The sequence below is a fragment of the Lucilia sericata genome, unplaced genomic scaffold, assembly GCF_015586225.1.
Source record: "Lucilia sericata isolate MDLA Ls3-8-SP2 unplaced genomic scaffold, ASM1558622v1 Contig000557F_arrow, whole genome shotgun sequence".
NCBI lineage: Eukaryota > Metazoa > Arthropoda > Insecta > Diptera > Calliphoridae > Lucilia > Lucilia sericata.
In genome coordinates, this window is record NW_023994567.1 from 206215 (window position 1) to 230716 (window position 24502).

The window sequence follows — 24502 nt, forward strand, 5'->3', positions numbered from 1 at the left end:
AAATTTCAATTTCTGGAAATAAATGGTAATGTGTTTGTTTATAGTTACATGAGTGTGTGAGGAACGCCAACTTTTTGGACCATATTTGGAGAGCTTGCTCTCGGGATCGGCAAACATGTATTCGCCATCTGTAATGAAAGAGAGAGAAAGAAAATAAAATATTAATTACTATATTGTTTGATCACGAAGGGTTTGCGGAAATCATCTAATAGCGCCTCTTTTACATTGCAAAATAGTAATATGTATAGTATTTTGGCTGATCCTAGAACTTCACTAGACCTGTCTAGAGTTCAGATCTAGTTCCAGTTCAGTTCTAGTTCAGTTCTAATTCAGTTCTACTTCAGTTCTAGTTCAGTTCTAATTCAGTTCTAGTACAGTTCTAGTTCAGTTCTAGTTCAGTTCTAGTTCAGTTCTAGTTCAGTTCTAGTTCAGTTCTAGTTCAATTCTAGTTCAGTTCTAGTTCAGTTCTAGTTCAGTTCTAGTTCAGTTCTAGTTCAGTTCTAGTTCAGTTCTAGTTCAGTTCAAGTTCAGTTCAGTTCTAGTTCAGTTTTAGTTCAGTTTTAGTTCAATTTTAGTTCAGTTCTAGTTCAGTTCTAGTTCAGTTCTAGTTCAGTTCTAGTTCAATTCTAGTTCAGTTCTAGTTCAGTTCTAGTTCAGTTCTAGTTCAGTTCTAGTTCAGTTCTAGTTCAGTTCTAGTTCAGTTCTAGTTCAGTTCTTTAGTTCAGTTCTAGTTCAGTTCTAGTTCAGTTCTAGTTCAGTTCTAGTTCAGTTCTAGTTCAGTTCTAGTTCAGTTCTAGTTCAGTTCTAGTTCAGTTCTAGTTCAGTTCTAGTTCAGTTCTAGTTAAGTTCTAGTTCAGTTCTAGTTCAGTTCTAGTTCAGTTCTAGTTCAGTTCTAGTTCAGTTCTAGTTCAGTTCTAGTTTAGTTCTAGTTCAGTTCTAGTTCAGTTCTAGTTCAGTTCTAGTTCAGTTCTAGTTCAGCTCTAGTTCAGTTCTAGTTCAGTTCTAGTTCAGTTCTAGTTCAGTTCTAGTTCAGTTCTAGTTCAGTTTTAGTTCAGTTCTAGTTCAGTTCTAGTTCAGTTCTAGTTCAGTTCTAGTTTAGTTCTAGTTCAGTTCTAGTTCAGTTCTAGTTCAGTTCTAGTTCAGTTCTAGTTCAGTACTAGTTCAGTTCTAGTTCAGTTCTAGTTCAGTTCTAGTTCTAGTTCAGTTCAGTTCCAGTTCCAGTTCTAGTTCTAGTTCAGTTCTAGTTCAGTTCTAGTTCAGTTCTAGTTCAGTTCTAGTTCAATTCTAGTTCAGTTCTAGTTCAGTTCTAGTTCAGTTCTAGTTCAGTTCTAGTTCAGTTCTAGTTCAGTTCTAGTTCAGTTCTAGTTCAGTTCTAGTTCAGTTCTAGTTCAGTTCTAGTTCAGTTCAGTTCTAGTCCAGTCCTAGTTTAGTTATAGTTCTAATGACTACTCATGGCTATAGGCTGAACTATAGACTGGTCTATAGTCAAGACTATGGTCTAGTCTATAGACCGATTTATAGTCAAGTCTATGAACTGGTTTGTAATCAACTTTATAGACTGGTTTATAGTGGACTATAGTCAAGTGAAGTCATGTCTATAGACAAGTCTACTATCAATTCAATATTCTTTTGTATAAAGTTAGATTGTTCGCTTTCCTTCTCCTATCCATCTAAACTTGAACCGACCCTGAAAAATTATTCAAACTTTTAAATCTTCAAGGTCATGTTGTAGTATATATTCCATCGTAATGTTCTGTTTTCTGACTTCTTTTTTAAGGAATTTTAAGAACATTAAGACACAAAACAACAAAACAAAACATTTTTTCAGGCTCCAACAATCTATGTACAATGTGTTTTTTATTATGTATATGACCCAAACCAGACAGAAAACTAATCAGACTTTTAAATTAAAACTTTTATTTTTTTCTTTCATTTTCGGGTTATAATTTGATGGCATGAAATTTCCGGCCAAGAAAATCAAATAAAAATCCTATAATACAACAACAATAAATAAATGAAAGAATGAAAATGGGAGAAAAAAAAACATAAAATAACAATCATTCCAAACAACAACACCTTATGTCATTTTGACAGAATGACAGACACACACATACCAGCCAGGCGAGCAGGCAAAACACTGACAGACGATCATACATTTAGTTTTGAAAGACACAATATATAAATAAAACACTAAACTTTTGGATCAAGGAATACGAAAACTACAACAACAATAACAGCAGCAGAAACAGCAATAAGAAAATGACATAAGCACTGTCAGAGCCAGGCTCTTCAAATCTATAAAGATTGAAAACATTTTTTGTTATTTTTTTTCTTTTCTGTTACAGAATACAAGGTGGGTTTTTGTTAAAATGTCAGTTTTAAATTGTATGGAAAAAATTTTTTAAACATAATTTTCTGTTAACGAAAATTAAAACAAAAAAGCAATAACAACAACTACAAAAACACACATTCATTCACTCCCAACCATAATTTTTAATACAACCTGTGTGTACGTACATACATACCTAAGTCCATAGTATTCCATTCTATAACACAGTATGTATCGTTTTTTTTTTGTTTTTGTTTTTTTGGTAACACAAACATGATCAATTTAAACAAAAACAACAAAAATCTTAAAGAGATGAAAAAAAAAAAATTAACAAGAGATAAAAATCTCAAGGGCATGACCGTTAATGTTTAAGCTTTTAAATTCGAACTACAACAACTACAGCAACAATTAAACAACAACAAAAATCAGCTTAATGTTAACTGAAGATACTTGATAATATTACAAATTTAAATTAAAATACAAATGCCTGTTTGTGTTGTTGTTGTTGGTTTTTCATTTAAAAATATTATCAATGTTTGAACTGAAACTGTTCGGGGAGATTTTAACATGAATAACGAACGCCCTGAATGTTTAATTAATTTAAATTTTATTTGATCAACAATCTATAAATCGTAATTTCTTAAAATTTATTTTATTATGATTATTTCTTTCAGTGTTTTACACGATTTTTATTATATTGTTTTATTTAATATTTGTTTCTAATGATTCAGTTACTTTTTTTTAGTATTTAAGAGACATTTTTAAATGATAACTGAAATTGTCATTTAATAACTATGTCCGGTACTAGACTGATATTTATGTAATAAATGACTCATTTCAAACTTATTTGTTAAGAGATTAACCGATTTTTAAAGCATTTCCATGACTAAGTTTATTCAGATCATTTATTATTAAAACACATTTCAAAAAATATCCAACTATTCAAATTCTTCAAATAAGTTCTATAGGGAGTGAAATCCTAATCCAAAGTTTTTCAAAACTAAAAGGAGAAATTTAGAAGGTTTGAGTTAAAATTGTTTTAAAATCAAAGTAGTGCAGAATTTCTTGCACTATTTTGTTATTTAATTTGAAATATTGATTTCAATTTTTAAAATTTTAAGTCTTAAACTTAATTTAAACAAGTTTAACTAAACTCTCTTCAACTAAGTTTAACTAATTTTTCACATGTATTAATATTTATTTTTAATTTAAAGCATTAACTTTTAAATTTTTATGTTTGTATGACTTAAACTCAGAAAAACCTAGTTTAACTAAACTTGCTTTAAGCAAGTTTAACTAATTTTTCAAATACTCTAATATGTATTTTTAATTTAAAATATTAACTAATGATTTTTTATGTTTCTATGACTTAAACTTACAAAAACCTAGTTTAACTAAACTTGCTTTAAGCAAGTTTAACTAATTTTCAAAATATAATAGTATGTATTTTTAATTTAAAGCATTAACTTTTGATTTTTTTCTGTTTCTATGAATTAGGGCGGGTTTCTTACTACTCAGTTAAACTAGGCTTAACTTGCTGTTAGATTAAACTCGGAACAAATTTAGGCGGACGTTAAACGATGATTGTGTTTTTCAGTTATGGTTTTAAGTTCAGTTAACTTTGTTAGTGTTGCCAACTTTTCACTCAAAAACATAAACAATGAACAACTGTTTTTTGCAAATAATACTTTTGTAAAATGAAAAATTTTGGAAAAATGTTAAATAAACATTTAAAACAGTAAAAAACAAATCAGAAAATTGCAATTTACTTAAAATATTATGTTTTTGTTCTTCCGAAATCATTGTTTATTGTTTTTGTTCATTGTGTCTTCTCACTTATAACTTAAGTTTAATTGGCCAATAACACTCAGTTAAACTAAGATAATAAGTAACGTTACTGTTTACTGAAACACTTAAACACAAAACATATATTGAACTAGGTTTAAACAAAGAATGTAGATTATCTTTATCTGAAAAACCCGCCCTTAAACTCACTAAAACCTAGTTTAACTAAACTTGGTTAAGGGAAGTTTAACGAGATTTTATAACATTTTAGTATATATTTTTAATTTAAAATAGTAACTATTGATATTTTATGAGTGTATGACTTAAAATCACAAAAACCTAGTTTAATTAAACTTGGTTAAGGGAAGTTTAACGAGATTTTATAATATTTTAGTATATATTTTTAATTTAAAATAGTAACTATTGATATTTTCTGTTTTTATGGCTTAAACTCACAAAAACCTAGTTTAACTAAACTCTCTTTAAGCAAGTTTAACTAATTTTTTAAATATTTTAGGAATTATTTTTAATTTAAGATATCACATATTGGTTTTTTATGTTTGTATGACTTAAACTTACAAAAACCTAGTTTAACTAAACTCGCCTAAGTAAAGTTTAACTAAAAAATTTTGCATTTTCTGCAATGTTTTTAAAAGTTTAAAACAAATTTAGCAAAATTTTTAAAATTGTTATTATATTTTTATAGGTGTAGTGTCATTTAAACGTCGCCTTTTACTTAATTAACATTTTAATAATTATTTTCTTTAAAATACGTGTATTTTTTAAAAAAATGTCTGCATATAAAATGAGTTATTCGAAAAAAAAAACAAAACAATATTTATTAAAATTCGTGCAACAGCCTCCAAAATAAATGTAGCATCTTGAAAAAAAAACACTTAAAATAAAAGCAGCTGCATAAAAGTCTCATAAATACTTGGACTGGTTGGTATGTTAAGAGAGTCATCTTCAATGCCTTTTTTTCCAATATAAAAAATCAACAACAAAAAAACACCAAACTATAAGACAACCATCAAAATGATGTCCAAAAAAAAAAGCCAAAACTGGTTAGAGAATATTTTTTTATTATGGACTAAAGTACCTTTTTTTTTTGCTTTTGGGGGTACTAAATGCAATGCTGTGTATTTTTTGTGAGTTGGATTGAGGAATTTAAATTTTCACTGATGATTTTATGACTGTATAAGTGTATTTGTATGTTGGTCTAAAGAAAAAAAATACTACAAATTAAAATTTATTTCAATGATGGTGTTTTATATATATTTTTGGGGGTTTTTTAATGGCTTTGAAAAAAAACCAAAAAAAGCAGCATCCAGTCAAAACAACCAAAATGTGGTTGAAATAAAAGCAGGTGTGAGTTTTCAATGTGTGTGTGTTTTAAAGTAAAGGTATTTTTTAAAATTATTAATGGGGTGTCTTCTAGACAAATTAAAACTCTTTTTTCATATTTTTTTTCTTTAAAACGAACAAAGATTATTATAGTTTTCAGGTTTATTACAGCAAAGAGAGGGTTGTTAAGGGATTTTAATTACTGTAGGTGTAATAATACGTGCAAGACAGTATAGTAGGGTACAAAAAATCATAAAGATTTAACAGTCAGTTTTCTACACGCAATCATGTTGAAAAACAAATCAACTACAAAAAAAGAACAACAACGAATAATAATAAAAAAAATAACAAACAACACCAAAGAATCCCAAAAAGAATATTTCAAAAATCTTTAACGTTGGCAAACAAAACATAAAAACCCAAGAAGAAGAAGAAGTTGTTGGAGATGAAAAAAAAATTTAAGCATCTGCTGGATATTTTTTTTTTTTTTTCATTTACACACACCAGGCACGCATTTGAGCAAAAGAAAGATACAATGGAATGTTAAGTTTGTTTTCACGAAATATGTTTTTGTTGTTGTTGTTTTTCATATAAAAAAATCAACAACCAGCCAAATGATGTTGATAATGATCATTAGTTGTTTTTGTCTTTAAACAACAAGAAAGAAGATTTGATGGACATAGGTATGTATGTTTGTTTGTAGCTAAAAAATGCTGCTGCAATATGCACAAACAACTTACAGTGGAACAAATTTTACAAGTTGTAACTAAATCTTTAATGATGCTATAACTATAATTATTTTATAGTCTAATATTTTTTATTAATATTATACTTTTTTTAATAAAACTTTATTTCTTTAGTAACATTTTCAATTTGTAATTTAAATGTGTTAGTTTTATTTGCTAAACTTTCAAAAACTTAGTTAAACTAAACTCACCTAATGCAAGTTTAACTAAACTTTTTATTATTTATACATTCCTTTTAAACTTGTAGTTACTAGAGCTAACTTATTATGTTTTTCTACATTAATTTAACTAAAACTTAGTTTAATTTAATCCTTTTAAACAGAGTTTAACTAAACTTTGAACTATTTTGTTATTAAATTTTTAATAGTGTTATAGTTTCTGTAAGTTTTAGCTGTTAAACTTACACAAATCTAGTTTAACTAAACTCTCTTTAAGCAAGTTTAACTAAACTTGTATTTATTTTACTATTTATTTTTAAATTTAAATAATTTCTATTGTTTTTTTATGGTTAAGTGACTTAAACTCACAAGAACCCTGCTTAACTAAACATGCTTAACAAAAGTTTAGCTTAACTTTACACTATTTTAGTATTTATTTTAACTTAAAAACCTTTTATATTGATTTTTTTAGGTTTGTATGACTTAGGGCGGGTTTTTCAGATAAAGATTATCTATATTCTTTGTTCAAACCTAGTTTAATATATGTTTTGTGTTTTTCAGTAAACAGTAGCGTTACTTATTATCTTAGTTTAACTGAGTGTTATTGGCCAATTAAACTTAAGTTATAAGTGAGAAGACACAATTAACAAAAACAATAAAACAATGATTTCGGAAGAACAAAAACTTAATATTTTAAGTAAATTGCAATTTTCTGATTTGTTTTGTTTTATTTATTATTGTTTTAAATGTTTATTTAACATTTTTCCAAAATTTTTCATTTTACAAAAGTACCTATTATTTGCAAAAAACAGCTGTTTATTGTTTATGTTTTTGAGTGAAAAGTTGGCAATACTAACAAAGTTAACTGAACTTAAATCCATAAACTGAAAAAAACACAATCATCGGTTAAAGTCCGCCTAAATGTGTTCCGAGTTTAATCTAACAGCAAGTTAAGCCTATTTTAACTGAGTAGTAAGAAACTCGCCCTTAAACTAAGTTTAACTAAACTTGTTTAAATGAAGTTTAGCTAAACTTTTTAGTATTTTCTGCTGTATTTTAGAGTGTGTAATAAAAATGTATTAAAAAATGTTTTTAAAAGAAGTATTAAAATATTTATTGGTTATTTCTTTAACATAAGTTTTTCTCCTTTTAACTCTACTGCCCACTGTTCAGCGTTAGCATTAAATGCAACATCATCAATATTATTGTAATCAAGCATCAGTAATACAGAAGCAAAATAACAAATTTTTTGTAGTTTTTTTTTTTTTTGTTTTGTTTATTTGTAACTTTTTTTTATTGTTTAAGTTGTTTTTGTAGTTTTTTTCATCTTCAACTTCAACAGCAAAGGCATTCTTAACAAAACGAAAAGATGAACAAAAAAAAAAAAAACAATAAAGAATCTACAATAAACAACAATAAGAACAGCAACAACAACAAGAATAAGACAAACAACCCATTCAGCCAAACAACAATACCAGAGATTTTTTAAAGTTGTTGCTGTTTATTTTAATAGTAGAGTAGAATGGAATGGAGTAGAGTAGAGTAGAGAGTGGAGTGGCATTTTATGCACAATCAACAGATGATAATGATGATGACGATGATGTTGCTGGTGCTGATGATGATGATGCTGTTTGTTTATGATGATGAAGACGATGGTGGTGATTATGTAGAGTTGTTGTTTGTCAGTGTTAAGCAAGAAGGGGGGAATAATAAGGTAAGAGGCGCGTGTGCTTTGGTGAAAACCTGCCACTTTTAGTAACAACAACGAGTAGTACCAGTAGCTAAAGATTCCATTAAAAAATAGCTCTGCTTATTACTCCTCTTAAAAAAAAGAAACAACAGCAACAAAACAAAACAATGTTACAAACATACATGGGAGTATAAGAAACCAGTCAACATACAATTTAAGCAAACAGTGGTTTATAAAATTGTTCGTAGATTATTGAAAAAAAAAAAGAAATATTTTAATAAATATCAAATTAACTAAGAGTTTAAGATATTTTAAAGAAATTTCGTTATAAAATGTATATTTTTATTCAACAAATTTCCTAAAACTCAAAATTAATAAGTTATCATATACATAATAAAATTTTGAACGAAAAACTGTTACTTTTTTTTTGCTAAACTTTTAAAAACCTAGTTTAACTAAACTCACATAAATCAAGTTTAACAAAAAATTTTATTTTTTTAACATTTCTTGTTAATTTAGTAATACTTTAGGTAACTTTTTAAGTTTATATGTGTTAATTTGTGTAAAACTTAGATTAACTAAACTCTGTTTAAACGAGTTTAACTAAACTTTCAGCTAATTTTGTATTTCTTTTTATTTTTAAATGAATTCTATTGATTGTTTATGTTTGTAAGACTTAGGGCGGGTTTCTTACTACTCAGTTAAACTAGGCTTAACTTGCTGTTAGATTAAACTCTGAACACATTTAGGCGGACTTTAACCGATGATTGTGTTTTTCAGTTATGGATTTAAGTTCAGTTAACTTTGTTAGTATTGCCAACTTTTCACTCAAAAACATAAACAATGAACAGCTGTTTTTTTGCAAATAATACTTTTGTAAAATGAAAATTTTTGAAAAAATGTTAAATAAACCTTTAAAACAATAATAAATAAAACAAAACAAATCAGAAAATTGCAATTTACTTCAAATATTAAGTTTTTGTTCTTCCGAAATTATTGTTTTATTGTTTTTGTTAATTGTGTCTTCTCACTTATAACTTAAGTTTAATTGGCCAATAACACTCAGTTAAACTAAGATAATAAGTAACGTTACTGTTTACTGAAAAACACAAAACATATATTAAACTAGGTTTAAACAAAGAATGTAGATTATCTTTATCTGAAAAACCCGCCCTTAAACTAACAAAAACCTAGTTTAACTAAACTCGCTTAAGAGAAGTTTAGCTAAAACTTTTCATATTTTCGGCAGTGGCAAATAAAATTTCTTTAAAAAAAACTTTTTTGAAGGGCTTTTACAACAACTAAACTGATTTTTTAGAAATTTAAGATTTAATTTGTGATATTTTCCTTTATCAAACACTGTACTCATACAACCTAAGAAAAGAAGAAAGTGCTCATTTTGCCTTCACTTGGCAATATTGCTGCTGCTGTATTCAATTTTATTTAAAAGTAAAGTATAGTGTGTCTGTCCGTCTGTTTGTTTGGTTATTGATTAAAAAATACTACAACAGCAGCAGCTACAGAAAACAACAACTAATAAAATAAAAGATGTCTTAAAGTAGTTCATCAGCAAAATCGATGACATGGTATTTTTATTATCATCATCACTATACACCATATAATTTTGTTACTAGTTTCTATCTTTGTTGTTGTTCTTTTTTTTTTCTTAATTTGTTTTATTAGGTTTAGTTTTTTTTCTTAATCATATTAAATTAAAATAAAAAATTAATATTATTAAAAACAGAGTTACAAATTTTAATGGATTTGGGTTTGGTTTTGGTTTTGTGAAAGAAATCTAATTATATTAATAATTGTTGAAAATGTTTTTTTTTCGGTTACTCTTGAAATTATTAGAAAGTTTGATTGATTTGATGAAAAGACCACAAGGAATTTGTTTAGATTGAAAGGGATAATTTGAAAAAAAACTTAAGTTAAACTATGATATTAAAACCTAAAAAGTTAATCGTTTTCTTAAATTTGTTTTATGAGAGTTTAGTTAAACTAAGATTTATTTAAACTACTATATATGTATAAACATTAAGGGCGGGTTTCTTACTGCTCAATTAAACTAGGCTTAACTTGCTGTTAGATTAAACTCGGAACAATTTTAGGCGGACTTTAACCGATGATTGTGTTTTTCAGTTATGTATTTAAGTTCAGTTAACTTTGTTAGTATTGCCAACTTTTCACTCAAAAACATAAACAATGAACAGCTGTTTTTTTGCAAATAATACATTTGTCAAATGAAAAATTTTGGAAAAATGTTAAATAAACATTTAAAACAATAATAAATAAAACAAAACAAATCAGAAAAATTGCAATTTACTTAATCATTGTTTTATTGTTTTTGTTAATTGTGTCTTCTCACTTTCAGTTAAAGATAATCTACATTCTTTGTTTAAACCTAGTTTAATATATGTTTTGTGTTTTTCAGTAAACAGTAACGTTACTTATTATTTTAGTTTAACTAAGTGTAATTGGCCAATTAAACTTAAGTTATAAGTGAGAAGACACAATGAACAAAAACAATAAAACAATGATTTCGGAAAAACAAAAACTTAATATTTTAAGTAAATTGCAATTTTTCTGATTTGTTTTGTTTTATTTATTATTGGTTTAAATGTTTATTTAACATTTATCCAAAATTTTTCATTTCACAAAAGTATTATTTGCAAAAAACAGCGGTTCATTGTTTATGTTTTTGAGTGAAAAGTTGGCAATACTAACAAAGTTAACTGAACTTAAATCCATAACTGAAAAACACAATCATCGGTCCGCCTAAATGTGTTCCGAGTTTAATCTAACAGCAAGTTAAGCCTACTTTAACTGAGTAGTAAGAAACCCGCCCTAAGAGTTAAACATAGTAATGAGTAGTTAAATAGGAATTAAAACATGTTTTTGGTTTTAGTTAAACTTGCATTATGAGAGTTTAGTTAAACCAAGTTTTAGTTAAACTACGATATATAACCGTTAAAAGTTAACCATAGTAATCAGAGGTTAAATAAGTATTTAAATGTAATGTTAGATTTAGTTAAACTTGTTTTATGAGAGTTTAGTTAAATCAAGTTTTAGTTAAACTACGATATAAAAACCGAAAAAGTTACACATAGTAATGAGCAGTTAAATAGGCATTTAAAAACTATTTTGGTTTTAGTTAAACTTGCCTTATGAGAGTTTAGTTAAACCAAGTTTTAGTTAAACTACAATATATAAACGTTAAAAGTTAAACATAGTAATAAGTAGTTAAATAGAAATTCGAAAATTCGTTTGCTTTTAGTTAAACTTTCTATATGAGAGTTTAGTTAAACCAAGTTTAAGTCATATTAAGATATAGAAACCTAAAAAGTTAACCCAAGTAATAAATAATTAAATAGCAATTTAAAAATTATTTTAGATTTAGTTAAACTTGTTTTATGAGAGTTTAGTTAAACTAAGATTTAGTAAAATAACGACATATTAATGGAAAAAAGTTAACCATTAAGAGCGGGGTTTTGAGTTGGCAATCAAATGCCAATTAATAATCAGATTAATTAATCTAAACATAAATTTAATCTGATGTTAATCCCCTTTAGGGCGGGTTTCTTACTACTCAGTTAAACTAGGCTTAATTTGCTGTTAGATTAAACTCGGAACAAATTTAGACGGACGTTAACCGATGATTGTGTTTTTCATTTATGGATTTAAGTTCATTTAACTTTGTTAGTATTGCCAACTTTTTACTCAAAAACATAAACAATGAACAGCTGTTTTTTGCAAATAATACTTTTGTAAAATGAAAAATTTTGGAAAAATGTCAAATAAACATTTAAACAGAAAATTGCAATTTACTTAAAATATTAAGTTTTTGTTCTTCCGAAATCATTGTTTTATTGTTTTTGTTCATTGTGTCTTCTCACTTATAACTTAAGTTTAATTGGCCAATAACACTCAGTTAAACTAAGATAATAAGTAACGTTACTGTTTACTGAAAAACACAAAACATATATTAAACTAGGTTTAAACAAAGAATGTAGATTATCTTTATCTGAAAAACCCGCCCGTAATGTTGTTGAGTACAAGATTAAACTTCGTAGTGTTGCCATACAAAACAATAGAAAATGTCACTGTTTGTTATCAAAACAATGAATGTTTTATAAAAAAGAAGAAGACAATTGTAAATTTTTATATGAAAATTAATGAAAACTTCAATTTAAAACCAAAAAAAAAAAATGTATTTTGAGTGTGCATAATTTATACTAATCAATAAATAGAATAATTTAATATTTATAAACAAATTGTATTAATTTTTTTGCATCAGCTGTTTATACTTTTGCATTTCATGCTTAAGTTTAAACCACCTTCATTGGCCGCTTAAACTTTCAAACAAACTTAACTAATTGAGTACTCAAAGACACCTTTGGAGGATTAATTTTAATTTAATCGCTAATCTTGCACCTAAAGATTGACCCTAAATAAGTATTTAAATAGGAATATAAAAAAGAATTTAGTTAAACTTGTTTTAGGAGAGTTTAATTAAACTAGGATTTTGAAAGTTTAGCTTATAAAACTAACATATTTCAATAGTTCTCATTTCTACTAACATTCGAAATAATTAAATTTATCTACAAATACCATCAATACTAAATTTTAGATCATTTTAGACTGTCTAAATTTAACATGGATCTAATTTTTCTTTAACAACTCTAGCAACAACAAATTAGAATGGCAAATATTTCATCGGTCGGACAAAAAAAAAAAAAAAACACAAAAACTAGCTGGCAGGCACATCTAATTAGAAAGTGTTGAAAAAAATTCAATACCATTTTTGTTGTTTGTGGTACAGCTTTACTTAAACTTATGCAACAGGAAGACAAGAAGAGCAAGAACTTAAAGAAAAAACAAAAAAGGCCAAACCAAACATTTAAAATTTATTTTGTTACATTTGTGCATGCTGAAAAGTAATAATGATGATGATGATGACGATGATGATAAAGAACCAACAGGAAAAACAAAACTTTCAACCAAAAAAATTGCAGGAAAAAAAACTCAACTGGTATGCGGTTTAATAAACCTAAAAATACTCGTACAAGAGAAGACAAACTTCTTTTTTTTTATTTTGTATGTTGCAGACTTTAATACAAGTCTTAATATAAAACTTTAAAAGAAAAGTATATAAGGTGGTAAGTAAAGAGAGAGAGAGAGCGAGGGAGAGGAGGGAAAAAGGACAGCCATAACAAAAAAAGAAGAGATTTTTTCATGAACACTTAACTGCCAGATTCTAAAAATTTACGTTCCTTAACATGTTGCTGTTGTTGTTGTTATTGTTGCTGTTGTTGTTGTGTGTGTTGCTGGCTTGGTGATGCAGCAAAAGCATCAAACGGCACGCTTGCTTGCGGTTGTATTAAAGCAATGCACAACAGCTACCTGAATTACTGAACACGCGTCTTATGTTTAGGTATGTAAGAGTATGACTTGTGTTGGTCTGTCTGTCTGTCGGTCTGTCCAACCAAAATAATAAACAACTGAAAAGAACTCAAAGACAGACTGCTTTTTTGGTTTTAACTTAACAGCTAGCATCGCATACTAACAGACGTCTGTCCGTCCCTCCTTTCAACCATGTCTGTCCCGTTTTATACTTTTTTTCTTAAGTTTTTCCTTTAGTTTTTGAAATGTTTAAACGTTCTAAAGTCTGTTTTTTTTTTTTTCGTTTATAAATTTTAGTTTTTTTTTTGATTCGTTGTATATAGTTCTTTATGTTGCTGTTCATAATGTTTTAAATGGCCTTTGCATGCATGCAACATGCAGCATCATCTTTTTTTTTTGCAAAAAATAAAAAATAAGGAACACAACAACCTCTCCAAAAAGAACCAGTATACAACTAACCAGCCAGCACCTTTTTTTGAAACCAACAGATATTCTATGTATGTTAAATACAGGTTTGTATATGATAGTGTCTCGGTGTTGTTGTTGTTGTTCTTGTATTTTGGGATACGCCAGTTTAAGCCTTTTTTTGTATTCCTTCTTTCGTTAAGTTGGTAATTCAGCTTAAAACTTCTTCTAAGTATAATTTTTGGACTTTTTTTTAAATATAATTTTATAAATAGTTTTTGCAGAATTTTTGCCAAAAAAACACAAACACAAATACATATGTATTTGCCTGCTAGTAATCACATAAAATACATAGAGAAAAAAATGTTAAGTTTAAAACCAAATTTGTTAGAAATTTTTTTTCTTTGCAAAAACGTTTAAAGCACATGTTTCTTTTCAACAGAAATCCGTGTGTGTGTGTATGTTTGGTTAGGCGAAAAAGTGTTAAATATTTGTAAGAAATAAATTTGTAATAGAAAACCAAAATTACCAATAACTATAAGAAATAAATGTCATACAATAACTAGAAATAAATAAAGGAATTTTTCTCTTATTGAATGTTTAATAAATTAACAAAAACTTTGTAAGAAACTACTTTTTATTGGTGAAAAATTTTGGGTAATAAGAAGAAAATTAATAAATATACTCAAGCAAAGTAATAGCGGACCAGAAAAACTAAATATTTTTCTATATAAAAAGATTTTAAATAAAATTCTTCAAGTTTTAGATGTTAAACTTGCAAAAACCTAGTTTAACTTAACTCTCTTTAAGTCAGTTTAACTAAATTTTAAACTTTTGTTGTAAATTTCATTAAATTTAAATACTTGCTATTAGTCTTTAATGTTAATCTGAGTTAAACTAATAATAATCTAGTTTAACTAAACTTTTCAAAAACAAGTTTAACTAAACTTTGAATTATTTTCTTATTTTTTAGGCGTTTTAAATACTTGATCTTAGTTTTATAGGTTAATTTAAGTTAAAGTCACCAAATCCTAGTTTAACTAAACGTTTTAAAAACGAGTTTAACTTAATCTTGAATTATTTTCGTTTTAAGTTTTTTAGAGTGATTTAAATTCATTGAATTTTGCTTCTTAAACTTTCACAAACCTAGTTTAACTAAACTCTCTTTAAACTAGTTTAACTAGATTTGAAACTATTTTATTAATTTTTATTACGTTTAAACAATTTATATTGATTTTCCTTGTTTAAAAGACTTAAACTAACAAAAGCCTAGTTTAACTAAACGCTCTTTAAGCAAGTTTAACTAAATTTTAAAACAGTTTAGTAGTTTTTATTAATTTTAAATAAATTTAATTAATATTTTATGTTTGTAGAACTTAAACTAACAAAAACCTAGTTTAACTAAACTCGCTTATGAAAAGATTAGCTAAACTTTTTAGGATTTTTGGCTGGAACAAGTTTAACTGAACTCTTTATTGATTTTTTTATGTTTGTGATACTTAAACTAACATAAACCTAGATTAACTAAACCCGCTTAAGTAAAGTTTAGATAAAGTTTTAGGTATTTTCGGCAGTACTGTAGGATGTTTAATGGAAACCCCTATTGGAAAAAGATTTTAAAACGATTTTTGAAAAAACTAGAACTATTCTTGTATTTTTATTAATTTTAAATAATTTCTTTATATTTTATATATTTTCAAGACTTAAACTTACAAAAACCTAGTTTAACTAAACTCGCGTATTTGACTAAACTTTTTAACAGTTTCGATTTGATTTTTTAAAGAAATATAATAACTATATTATTAGATTTAAATTCCTGACTATTTCATTAATTTACAAAAAAACTTAAGAAACAAACTTTCTTTTAGAGAGCAAGAGGAAAAACAAACATGGCTGCTATGAAAAAAAGAGCTATCAACAAAAGACTTAAGACACAAGTGTATAATTTGTTCCTGCTGGAAAAGACTTAAGTAACAAACTTTTTTTAATAGAAAGCAAAAAAACAAACATGGCTGCCATTTGTAGAGATATTAACAAAAGACTTAAGACACAAGGGTAAAACTTGCATCATCTTTACACTCTTTAAAAGACTTAAGAAATGAACTCATTTTAAAGTGAAAAGAGAAAAATCCAACATGGCTGCCATTTGCAGAGATATAAACAAAAGACTTAAGACCCATACACTATTTTCATTTAAGAACTTAAGAAACAAACTTCATTTTTGTTTTAAAAAGGTAAACAAATATGGCTGCCAATATAGAGTTATAAACAAAAGACTTAAGACACATACTCAAGTTATTTTAAAATAAAATTCTTTTGATTCTACTTTTTAAATATAAAAAATTTAAATTTTTGTTTTAACTTACCTATCAATACCGCTAAACCGAATAGTTCGGTATCGAGCATGCCTTGTGTGGCAAAATGTAGACATGTTTGTGTATACACTTCTCTGACTCGACTCTTTGCATCGACTAGGAAGTATAAAGTTTTGGGTTGTTGATTGCCTAAGAGCCTGAAAAAATAGAAAAATGAAATTTAAAAAATTTTCTTAATAAATTATAATTAAAACTAGACAATTTTACTTGTATTTATACATAAAATCCTTATTTTCTATATAAATAAAAAGGACAACTTACCTTAGAGCTAAAAATCGTGAGCCCGGTGATAGCTGTTCGGCCGAGGACGCGCATACTTCTAATGGCGCGCTGACAGTACAAAACGCTCGCATGCTGCATCATTATTTGAATGCAACAAATTCGTTGGAAATATTTTTCTAAAAAAAAAAAACAACAAGAAAATAAAATAAATTAGTTTTTTTGATAAAAAACCAAATGCCAACAAAAACCATCAATCTTTAAAACATATTTCATGATAACAAATAAGAAGCTTAACATTCCTTTTTCGTTAGAAATACAAAAAAAACTAAAGCTATCTAAAATAGTTTTACGAGCTTTAAATGTTATCAAAAAAAAGTAAAAAAAAGACTTTATATTAAAAAAATACTATAAGCTATAAAAAAATTTCACCAAAACCCAAAAAAAAAAACTTGCAACTCATATTATAACAGACAAGTTTCTAATTCAAAAAAATATGTGTCTTGATATATTGAATTATAAAATAAACCTAATAAAGAAAGTTTAGTTTATGTTTGGGGGAAAAAATATCATAGATTTATGCATAAATTAAATTTTAAAACAATATATAACATATTGAACAAAAATGCTACTGTAGCTGAACAAAAAAATAACAAAAACAAAACAGTAAAGAGACGAAAGACGCACGGTATGTCAGTATGTTTGAGCAGAGTTTATAACAGGCATGGAGTTGTGAGTTATTGAATTGGTATACTTTTTTTGTATTAAATGTATTCTATGACTTTTAGGAGTTTCTTATCTATAGATTAGTTAATACAGTAGTCTACAGATTGTTCTATAAACTAAAACATAGTCTTCATAATAGATTAGTTCATACGCAAGACTTGTCAATAGACTAGACCATAGACTAGTCCATAGTTTAGTCCATATTTTAGTCCATAGACTAGTCCATAGACTAGACCATAGACTATTCCATAGACTAGTACATAGACTGGTTCATAGACTAGTCCATAGACTACTCATAGACTAGTCCTTAGACTCGTCCATAGACTTGTCTATAGACTAGTGCATAGACTAGTCCATATAATAGTCTATATACTAGTACATAGACTAGTCCATAGACTGATCTATAGACTAGACAACAGACCAGTCCATAGACTATTAAGTGAACTAGTTAATACACTAGTCCACTGACTAACCAACAGACAGGTCCATAGATAAATCAATAGACCAGACTATAGGCTAGTCAATAAACTGATATATAGACCTGATAACAAAGCAGTCCATAGACTATTAAATGGACTAGTTAACCGTCCACTGACTAACTAATAGACAGGTCCCTAGATAAATCAATGGGCAAGTCCATAGACTATTTCAGAAACTAGTCAATAGACTAGTTCAAAGTCTATTAGTTGAACTAGTCCACTGACCAGTCAATAGACTAGTTAATATACTAGTCCACAAACTAGTCAATAATTTAGTCTACTGAATAGTCCACAGACTAGTATATAGCCTAGTTTATAGACTAAACTATAGATTATTTCCTAAACTAGTTCACAGATTTGACCATAGACTAGGCCACATAATAGACAATAAACTGATCTATAGATTAGTGAATAGACAGGCCTATAGACTTGTGAACGCACTAGTCCATAGACTAGTTAACAGACCATTGACTAACTAATACGCAGGTCTATAAACTACTCAATGAAGTAGTCCCCAGACTATTCCAGAAACTAGTTAAAAGATAAGTTCAAATACTATTAAATGAACTAGTCCACAGACCAACCTACAGACTAGCCCATTGCTTAGTCTTTAAATAGTCCGTTAGTCTATTCCACAGACTAGTCAATAGACTAGTCCATTAACTACTCCGCAGACCAGTCCACATACTAAATCACAGATTAGTTTATCAACTATACCATAGATTTATCCGTAAACTAGTCTACAGATTCGACCATAGACTACGCCACGGACTAGTCAATAGACTGATCCATACACTAGTCAACGGACTAGTCCACAGATTACTAAATAAACTTGTTCACAGTCTATTCGACTGACTAACCAACAGACTGATCGATAGACTAGTCAATGGACTAATCCACACTCTATTCCAAAAACTAGTCACTAGACTAGTAAACATCTATTCAATAGACAAGCCCACAGATTATTCGATTCAGTTAGATTCACGGACTAGTCAATAGACTGATCCATACATTAGTCAACGGACTAGTCCACAGATTAGTAAATGAACTTGTTCACTGACTCTTCGAATGACTAACCAACAGACTGATCCATAGACTAGTCAATGGACTAATCCACACTCTATTCCAAAAACTAGTCATTAGACTAGTAAATGTCTATTCAATAGACAAGGCCACAGATTATTAGATTCAGTTAGATATGTGACTGCTATGTAGACAAGTCTAGAGACTAATCTTTAGACTAGTTAGTATACTAGTCCTCAGATTGATGCATAGCTTAGTCCTCTGAATAGTTCATAGACTAGTCAACAGATTAGTAAACAGACTAGTTCATAGACTAGTCCATTAACTATACTACAGATTTGTTAGATTCGACCATGTACTAGGCACCAAACTGACCCATTGACTAGTCAACGGACTATTCCACAGACCAGTTAAAGGGTAAGTTAACAGACCAGTCAACTGACTAACTTATAGACTGGTCCATAGACTAGTCAATGGACTAGTTCACAGACTATTTCAGAAACCTGTCAACAGACTAGTAAAAGTGGGATCAATAGATTAGTTTACAAACTAGTCTATAGTTCATAATTTAGTCACAAACTAGTCCATTTACTAGTCCACAGATTAGTTCTCAGACTAAATCATAGTCTAGACCATAGACTAAACACAGACTAGTTTGCAGATTTGTCCGTAGACTAGTCCACAGGCTCGACTATATACAAGTCAATAGATTAGTTCATAGAACTAATAGACTAGTCTATAGACTAATTCAATTTCATTACAGATTAGTCAACATTTTAGTCTATGGTATATTCCACTGACTAGTCCATAGACTAATATATAGGCTTGTCCGTAGACAAATCATTAGACTAGTCTTTAGACTAGTTTGGAGACAAGTCCACAAACTAATCAGTAGTCTAATACACACACTTGTTAAAAGTCTAGTTCATATACATACATATATCGTGGGAGTCCTTTGCAATGTTAAGCTGTCGATAATAACTATTGTACTTAACTTACCATCCCTGGTTTACACCACATTAAAGCTTAACTCATATACATATGTATATATAAAAAAACATAAATAAAATTGTATAAATTTTAAAACTGATAAACAAATTTTTGTTTGGTATGACAATATTTTCTCTCTCTACCAGTTTAGTCTGCTTTTTTTTTGTTGTCAAAGAAAAAAAAAAAATTATACACACAAACACATATTTTTAAAAATATTTTATTAATATTCATGTCTAGTTTCTTTGTTTTAACATGATGGTCTTTATTTATTATTGTGTGTGTGTGTGTGTTTTTTTCTTCAAATAAAAAAACAATAAAATGTTATAAAAAATATATAAATTTATGTATAATTTTAAGTTTATTAGTTTTCCATAATCAATCAATAGCTAACAAACATAAATTATATTTAATCCCCAAGATGTTGAAAAAATCCAAAAAAATAGAAAGAATGAAACAAAAAACAGAAATAAAACTTTAAGCTTTAGATTAAATTTCAATCAGTCATTTATATTAAAAAAAAAACTCTAAAGGCTTTTTTTCAATTTTAATTTATTCATATAAATCAGACAGACGGACGGACGAACGTATTTGTTTATGAATAATTTTAAAGGCTTTTAAAAATATCCCCAAAAACAAAAAAATAATTTTAATGGTTTAACAAAAAAAACATTTGGTGGTATAGTTAAGTTATTTAAGTGTTATTATGTCTAGTAATAAAACTATGTAGAATATTTAACATATTTTTCTTAATGTTGCTTTTTCTTTTGGTATAAAATTGATTAGTCTAGGGGGGTAATTATGAATAAATTTTTATTTAAAACCTGTATGGTTTAGTTATGCGTTCATTTAATAAGTCCAAAAAAAAAGGTTTTCATTTTTTATATAGTAATAATTAAAACAAATTGTTTTTGTTGTTGTTTTTTAAATTTATTAACGTTATAATCTCTAGATTGTGTGTACTGATTAGTTCGTTAGCGAATTAATACTTAAAGGCCTGTGCATGTGTGTGTCTTTTTTTTCACTTTACAAATCTCTGTAATTAATTAAAGTGGATTATAAAAATTGTAAAATCTTGAAACATTTATCAAAAATGTTTTATGTTTTTAGTATTAATTACTTGAAAATATTTTGTTTATGTTTAAATATTGCTACTGGGATTTAAATTTGAGGTGTTGGTTATAATTACACTGGACAACGAATTTTATTTTATTTTATTGTAAATTTACATAAAATTATTGTAAATTTACAATAACTTAAAGTTTAAATTACCAATAAACGATGTAAATAAATAAATTATAAGTAAATCATAGATATAAAGGACTATAAAAGACTAGTTTATTCTATAGTATATAGCCTAGTCTATAGTCTAGTCTATAGACTATTCTATAATCTAGTCTATAGTCCAGTCTATAGTCTAGTCTATAGACTATACTATAGTCTAGTCTAGTCTATAGTCTAGTCTATAGTCCAGTACATAGTCTAGTCTATAGTCTAGTCTATAGTCTAGTCTATAGACTATTCTATAGTCTAGTCTATAGTCCAGTCTATAGTCTAGTCTATAGACTATACTATAGTCTAGTCTAGTCTATAGACTATACTATAGTCTAGTCTAGTCTAGTCTAGTCTATAGTCTAGTCTATAGTCTAGTCTATAGTCTAGTCTATAGTCTAGTCTATAGTCTAGTCTATAGTCTAGTCTACAGTCTAGTCTATAGTCTAGTCTATAGTCTAGTCTATAGTCTAGTCTATAGTCTAGTCTATAGTCTAGTCTATAGTCTAGTCTATAGTCTAGTCTATAGTCTAGTCTATAGTCTAGTCTATAGTCTAGTCTATAGTCTAGTCTATAGTCTAGTCTATAGTCTAGTCTATAGTCTAGTCTATAGTCTAGTCTATAGTCTAGTCTATAGTCTAGTCTATAGTCTAGTCTATAGTCTAGTCTATAGTCTAGTCTATAGTCTAGTCTATAGTCTAGTCTATAGTCTAGTCTATAGTCTAGTCTATAGTCTAGTCTATAGTCTAGTCTATAGTCTAGTCTATAGTCTAGTCTATAGTCTAGTCTATAGTCTAGTCTATAGTCTAGTCTATAGTCTAGTCTATAGTCTAGTCTATAGTCTAGTCTATAGTCTAGTCTATAGTCTAGTCTAGTCTAGTCTATAGTCTAGTCTATAGTCTAGTCTATAGTCTAGTCTATAGTCTAGTCTATAGTCTAGTCTAGTCTAGTCTAGTCTAGTCTATAGTCTAGTCTATAGTCTAGTCTATAGTCTAGTCTATAGTCTAGTCTATAGTCTAGTCTATAGTCTAGTCTATAGTCTAGTCTATAGTCTAGTCTATAGTCTAGTCTATAGTCTAGTCTATAGTCTAGTCTATAGTCTAGTCTATAGTCTAGTCTATAGTCTAGTCTATAGTCTAGTCTATAGTCTAGTCTATAGTCTAGTCTTAGAGTCTAGTCTATAGTCTAGTCTATAGTCTAGTCTATAGTTCTAGTCTATAGTCTAGTCTATAGTCTAGTCTATAGTCTAGTCTATAGTCTAGTCTAAGTCTAGTCTATAGTCTAGTCTAGTCTAGTCTATAGTCTAGTCTATAGTCTAGTCTATAGTCTAGTCTATAGTCTAGTCTATAGTCTAGTCTATAGTCTAGTCTATAGTCTAGTCTATAGTCTATAGTCTAGTCTATAGTCTAGTCTATAGTCTAGTCTATAGTCTAGTCTATAGTCTAGTCTATAGTCTAGTCTATAGTCTAGTCTATAGTCTAGTCTATAGTCTAGTCTATAGCTAGTCCTATAGTCTAGTCTATAGTCTAGTCTATAGTCTAGTCTATAGTCTAGTCTATAGTCTAGTCTATAGTCTAGTCTATAGTCTAGTCTATAGTCTAGCTATAGTCTAGTCTATAGTCTAGTCTATAGTCTAGTCTATAGTCTAGTCTATAGTCTAGTCTATAGTCTAGTCTATAGTCTAGTCTATAGTCTAGTCTATAGTCTAGTCTATAGTCTAGTCTATAGTCTAGTCTATAGTCTAGTCTATAGTCTAGTCTATAGTCTAGTCTATAGTCTAGTCTATAGTCTAGTCTATAGTCTAGTCTATAGTCTAGTCTATAGTCTAGTCTATAGTCTAGTCTAGTCTAGTCTATAGTCTAGTCTATAGTCTAGTCTATAGTCTAGTCTATAGTCTAGTCTATAGTCTAGTCTATAGTCTAGTCTATAGTCTAGTCTATAGTCTAGTCTATAGTCTAGTCTATAGTCTAGTCTATAGTCTAGTCTATAGTCTAGTCTATAGTCTAGTCTATAGTCTAGTCTATAGTCTAGTCTATAGTCTAGTCTATAGTCTAGTCTATAGTCTAGTCTATAGTCTAGTCTATAGTCTAGTCTATAGTCTAGTCTATAGTCTAGTCTATAGTCTAGTCTATAGTCTAGTCTATAGTCTAGTCTATAGTCTAGTCTATAGTCTAGTCTATAGTCTAGTCTATAGTCTAGTCTATAGTCTAGTCTATAGTCTAGTCTATAGTCTAGTCTATAGTTAGTCTATAGTCTAGTCTATAGTCTAGTCTATAGTCTAGTCTATAGTCTAGTCTATAGTCTAGTCTATAGTCTAGTCTATAGTCTAGTCTATAGTCTAGTCTATAGTCTAGTCTATAGTCTAGTCTATAGTCTCTATAGTCTAGTCTATAGTCTAGTCTATAGTCTAGTCTATAGTCTAGTCTATAGTCTAGTCTATAGTCTAGTCTATAGTCTAGTCTATAGTCTAGTCTATAGATCTAGTCTATAGTCTAGTCTATAGTCTAGTCTATAGTCTAGTCTATAGTCTAGTCTATAGTCTAGTCTATAGTCTAGTCTATAGTCTAGTCTATAGTCTAGTCTATAGTCTAGTCTATAGTCTAGTCTATAGTCTAGTCTATAGTCTAGTCTATAGTCTAGTCTATAGTCTAGTCTATAGTCTAGTCTATAGTCTAGTCTATAGTCTAGTCTATAGTCTAGTCTATAGTCTAGTCTATAGTCTAGTCTAGTCTAGTCTATAGTCTAGTCTATAGTCTAGTCTATAGTCTAGTCCTATAGTCTAGTCTATAGTCTAGTCTATAGTCTAGTCTATAGTCTAGTCTATAGTCTAGTCTATAGTCTAGTCTATAGTCTAGTCTATAGTCTAGTCTATAGTCTAGTCTATAGTCTAGTCTATAGTCTAGTCTATAGCTAGTCTATAGTCTAGTCTATAGTCTAGTCTATAGTCTAGTCTATAGTCTAGTCTATAGTCTAGTCTATAGTCTAGTCTATGTCTAGTCTATAGTCTAGTCTATAGTCTAGTCTATAGTCTAGTCTATAGTCTAGTCTATAGTCTAGTCTATAGTCTAGTCTATAGTCTAGCCTATAGTCTAGTCTATAGTCTAGTCTATAGTCTAGTCTATAGTCTAGTCTATAGTCTAGCCTATAGTCTAGTCTATAGTCTAGTCTATAGTCTAGTCTATAGTCTAGTCTATAGTCTAGTCTATAGTCTAGTCTATAGTCTGGTCTATAGTCTAGTCTATAGTCTGGTCTATAGTCTAGTCTATATAGTCTAGTCTATATAGTCTAGTCTATATAGTCTAGTATATAGTCTAGTCTATAGTCTAGTCTATATAGTCTAGTCTATAGTCTAGTCTATATAGTCTAGTCTATAGTCTAGTCTATATAGTCTAGTCTATAGTCTAGTCTATATAGTCTAGTCTATAGTCTAGTCTATAGTCTAGTCATATAGTCTAGTCTATAGTCTAGTCTATAGTCTAGTCTATAGTCTAGTCTATATAGTCTAGTCTATAGTCTAGTCTATAGTCTAGTCTATAGTCTAGTCTATAGTCTAGTCTA

General features: G+C 28.2%; 1 protein-coding gene across 2 annotated transcripts in view; it reads right to left on the bottom strand.

Annotated features, from left to right (window-relative positions):
* The window catches only part of LOC119606186 (protein expanded), a 78382-nt gene that overhangs the window by 7610 nt on the left and 46270 nt on the right, over positions 1-24502 (bottom strand). For both annotated transcript variants that reach the window (XM_037959601.1, XM_037959602.1), the window contains exons 3-5: positions 16497-16633; positions 16227-16372; positions 49-128 (exon numbers count right to left, since the gene is read on the bottom strand). In XM_037959601.1, coding sequence (XP_037815529.1) covers positions 49-128; positions 16227-16372; positions 16497-16588 — 318 coding nt within the window. In that variant the 5' untranslated portion in view covers positions 16589-16633. The remainder of the gene's footprint in view (positions 1-48; positions 129-16226; positions 16373-16496; positions 16634-24502) is intronic.